This window comes from Ipomoea triloba, chromosome 13, assembly GCF_003576645.1.
Source record: "Ipomoea triloba cultivar NCNSP0323 chromosome 13, ASM357664v1".
Classification (NCBI taxonomy): domain Eukaryota; kingdom Viridiplantae; phylum Streptophyta; class Magnoliopsida; order Solanales; family Convolvulaceae; genus Ipomoea; species Ipomoea triloba.
Window position 1 is genome coordinate 20,817,753 of NC_044928.1, and position 4,281 is coordinate 20,822,033.

Sequence of the window (4,281 nt, forward strand, 5' to 3'; positions counted from 1 at the left end):
TATATATATATATATATATATATATATATATATATATATATATATATATATATATATATATATATATAATTAAACATGTTCGCAAACATTATTAAACGAACACTTAACGAGTTTGTTAGCGAACACTACTAAACGAACACAAACGAGCTTGTTCGCGAACACTTAGCAAACGAGCTTACCACTGTTCAGACTCTGTTCGTTTATTAACCGAGCTCTAAAGTTTGTTTGTTAATGTTCGTTTACCTTAATAAACGAACATAAACGTACGGTTACCGAGCTCGAACACGAGTAGTTTGTCGAAAGCTCTATTCGCTAACAGCCCTAGTTACAATATTACGCAAACCTTAATAGTATAGGATGTTTTGGGAGGAAAGTTAAAATGGAGGATTTTGTTTTTATTAATAGTATAGATTGCATTGCAGGGAAGTATATATATATATATATATATATATGTATGTATTATTAGGGATTAGTAATTTTGATATAGAACTGTATTATGAATATGAAAGTAAAAAAAAAATATTTTATTATGAATTCTATTACAACATTTTAATTTACAATTGTAATACGAATAAAAATTGTATTACCATATTTTACAAAGTATACGAGTATTTTGGGTGAAAAGCTAAAATTGAAGATTTTGTTTTTATTAATAGTATAAATTCTATATTCATGCATTGTGCATATAACAAATGGACTTTTACCACAACCATGTCATATATTTCAAAATTTGCCAATGAACATGGTATTATATTATAATATGAAAGTAATCCTAGGAAAATAAACTATGTATGGTGTGAGACCCATCAACAGCATTATATATATACATAGCTTTTGCTTAATATTGTAGCTTCAACTTCTTCATTTACAGCAGCGCATCTATTCAGCCTTCTTTTCTGTGATGTTACTCGCAATTTTGCTGAGGTCTCCGGCATCTAGCGTTCGGAAATTGTGCCGCAGCTTATCAAATATCATGTCCATAACGCTGTCGATTGTTTCATCGTACCTTTCATAAAGCACCGGGAGCGTGTGGGCAGCAACAAAACCTTCAACATTTGACAACTTAGAAATATGACAAAGTGGATGTAAACATGCATTATAGAATCGCAAATGTTCTTGTTTATGATAATTTTTTCTGAAAAGGGTCAAATAAGCTCTGAATTTTACCAGAAACGTTAATTAAACCTCTCAACATGTTATTTTGGTAAATTGAAACCCAAAAACCGGCTAGTGACCTGTAATCATAATAATAAGTCACTATTTGGCCAATTTGGACCCTATTTCCGACATCAAAGAGACTCACGATTGAAAGCCGGCGAACTATTGTTGGTCGCCTTCTCACCCAGTGGTCTCATTCTCAATGGAGAAGGTGACCACTAGGTGGAGAAGACGACGTTGAAGTTGGCCGGAGGGTTACTAGAACCTTGGTGGCCTGTTATCGCAGTTCACTAATAGGTTTATGGGTTTCAATGCATCAAAATAACATGCTTATGAGTTTAATTGTACCTTTAAAAAGTTTAGTCGTTTAATTGACTTTTCTGATAAAGTTTAGGAGCTTATTTAACCATTTTCCCTAAATATTTTAGACTTAATAATTTAAGCACAATGCCAATCACCAACCTCCAACTATGGCCAAAACAACAAACTACGTAGATTATATGGTATGTGTCTGTTACAAAGATTACAAAGTAATCGGTTTTGTTTCTTACCAATGTATGCAACTGTGATAAAGTTGCACCAGCTTCCGATCACAGCAGTAGCCCACAAGCTTGCTACAACCTGGAATGAGTCCCAATGCAAGACTTCAGTTATTGCTAAAAAGACAACCTCTGCTAATTAGTATTCTTGTTTGTTGCCAACAGATTTATGATTTCAAGAAGGTGAAAACTGTGAATAAAAGTTGGGAATAGAAGACGAAGGCACTTAAGATGCATAGAGAATGGAGAGAGTAGAATTGAAACATACAAGTAGGCACTGCTTCATATTCCCACTACAGGAAATGTCTTGAAGGAAGCCCAAACCGCGATTTATCTCACCGCCTATTGACTTGGCAATGTTGACGAATACATGGTCAGGTATGACGATACGGGGGAGTTTAATTGGGGTGCTGTTGCAAGTGTAAACTCATCACTTCCTAAACTGTTAAAACTATAAAAGCTAATGCAGGAGTTACCCGAAATGGGAATAGTGTAGATTGCAAACATACCTGCTGAACTTTTCGATAGCATTTACCCAGAGAAATTGCCCGAGCATCAGCATAACAATCGCAAAGCAAATGAGAGTAAGTAAATGGTAGTTGAGCCACTCAAACAGAAGCCATATGATGGTAGCACTACCCAAAACACTGCCCGAGATTGTCTTGTTTCTCCACAGCATTACATCAGCAGCTGCATTCAAGTGAATACAATATTATATGAGCAAAAATATGGCATGGATTAGGAAAGGATCAAAGGAATATGTAAATAGCAGTCCCTACATTTGCCTCCTCCGAGAATATTATGTACTGGTTTCTCACGCCCAAACAGTTTATTGTGTTTAACTGAATTTTCCTCTTCAGGGGAGGATACCGATTTTTGCTTTGATGCGCCATCGGCAATTGAACTCACCATGTTGCGCACGGATGCTTTTCCCTCAGGCATCTCTCCTATTTTCAAATATATAAACAGAGAGAACATTCATCAAAAACCATAACTGGCCTGGGAACACACACCATTAGCATCTTGATAGTCCAAGATTTAATTTGTATCAACCTTAGTACAAGACATCATGGGATGGGAAACTATAGCATCAACAGAAACGGGAAATTGACTGAAATGGTAAAATAAGACGAGGAACAGACCAAAATGATGAGTAACTTTTAAAACTTGGACAATATAAGGAAAAACTCGTTTGCGATTTGAGTTTCTCAAATTTTCAAAATCCTTTTTTTTTTCGCTGAAATTTGTCAAAAGTTATATAAGAAATGCAAGTATAAATACGAACGAGTGCGTTTCTCGTATTAAATGAGAAACGACTTCACAACTTGCGTTTCTCGCAAAGTGCGACTTTCTCTTAACAAAGGCCAAGAAATTTGAAAGTCTAAGTATGTAATTGTAAAGGGTGCGGATGTATTCACACTTTTTACAAAGGAATGTGTTCCCACCTGAACCTTCCCCTATATAATATATATATATATATATATATATATATATATATATATATATATATATATATAGGTGTAATTAAGACAATACAGAAACAATGAACTTTCCACCTTGCATATAACTATTAAAGGGGGCAGCAGATTAAGAAATATACATTGCAGGTAGATAAAAACAAACAAAAGATTAATGCCATAGCCATAAAATTTGGAATGTGAAAAGGAGTTGGGGAATTTTTACAAACAATATCTCAAAGGAAAGGATATGGCTGAAACAATTCTATAAAATGCATAAACAAACAATAAACAAAACTCCAATAGCTTTACCCAAATTGAAGCACTAACTGCAACTTTCATTTCAATCTCTCATTTCCAAGGCTCAAACTTTGGAATAATCAAAACCATTTTTATTGGAGAAATAAACACGTAGCATTAGAGAGAAAACTCGATCAAACGCCCCAAATAACAACAAATGCAGACACAAACTCTTAGGCTTTATGAAGAAATGCATAAGTTTGAAGAACCATATATATAATATATACATATGCACAAACGCATACAGAGATCACGTTTCTCGCATTAACTGCATTGCGAAACGGGTACATTAAATCAAACGAACCCGGAAAAGCAAAATGGAGCAAGCAGAAACTAACCAGATAAAAAGGGTATTGCAAATTTTTGCTTCGGTTCTGGAGATGAATTTCTGCTTCTTTTGGGGAAAAGAAGGAAGCGCTGAAGGGAAAGGGATTCAAATGATTGATAGGATTTGAGTTTGAGATATCAAATTAAAAGGTAAAACAAATAGGCATCGTGGGGTCAATGGATCTTTGAATATGCGTACCACACATGCATATCAAAATATGCACAAAGATCGCTGCATTCATTTCAATGTCGTATTCTCATTTTTGTTCTGTTCATTGTTTGTTTGACTTCTCATTTTGGCCTCCGCTAAAAGCTTTGTACGTGAAGATTGTTTCAAACTATTTACTATATTATTTAATATTAGGAAAAATAGTTGTTTTGTGCGGTTTTTTTTTTTTTTTTAAACACTTATTAATTTTTTGTAATATAGTATGTGTTTTATACTTTTTCAATCATTTCCTGCTTAGAGAATTAATGCCCCATCACTTGAGTTTGATCAT

At 34.2% G+C, this 4,281-nt stretch overlaps 1 protein-coding gene across 1 annotated transcript; it reads right to left on the minus strand.

Moving 5' to 3' along the window:
• Positions 1–605: 605 nt before the first annotated feature.
• Positions 606–3,887, minus strand: LOC116000825 (reticulon-like protein B8). The gene is made up of 6 exons (XM_031240667.1): positions 3,793–3,887; positions 2,477–2,644; positions 2,207–2,387; positions 1,966–2,107; positions 1,710–1,779; positions 606–1,046 (listed from the first exon to the last, which is right to left on the minus strand). The coding sequence occupies exons 2-6, from the start codon at positions 2,637–2,639 to the stop codon at positions 880–882; spliced, it is 723 nt and encodes a 240-aa protein (XP_031096527.1). The 5' UTR covers positions 2,640–2,644; positions 3,793–3,887; the 3' UTR covers positions 606–879.
• Positions 3,888–4,281: the final 394 nt, after the last annotated feature.

What these genes read in the sequence shown, in the direction of transcription:
- LOC116000825 (XM_031240667.1), bottom strand. Translation starts at nt 2,639, where the DNA reads ATGCCTGAGGGAAAAGCATCCGTGCGCAACATGGTGAGTTCAATTGCC. An exon ending in ATATGAAGCAGTGCCTACTT is followed by an intron (nt 1,780 to 1,965) that starts GTATGTTTCAAT and finishes GACTCATTCCAG; the next exon opens with GTTGTAGCAAGCTTGTGGGC. An exon ending in TATCACAGTTGCATACATTG is followed by an intron (nt 1,047 to 1,709) that starts GTAAGAAACAAA and finishes CAAATGTTGAAG; the next exon opens with GTTTTGTTGCTGCCCACACG.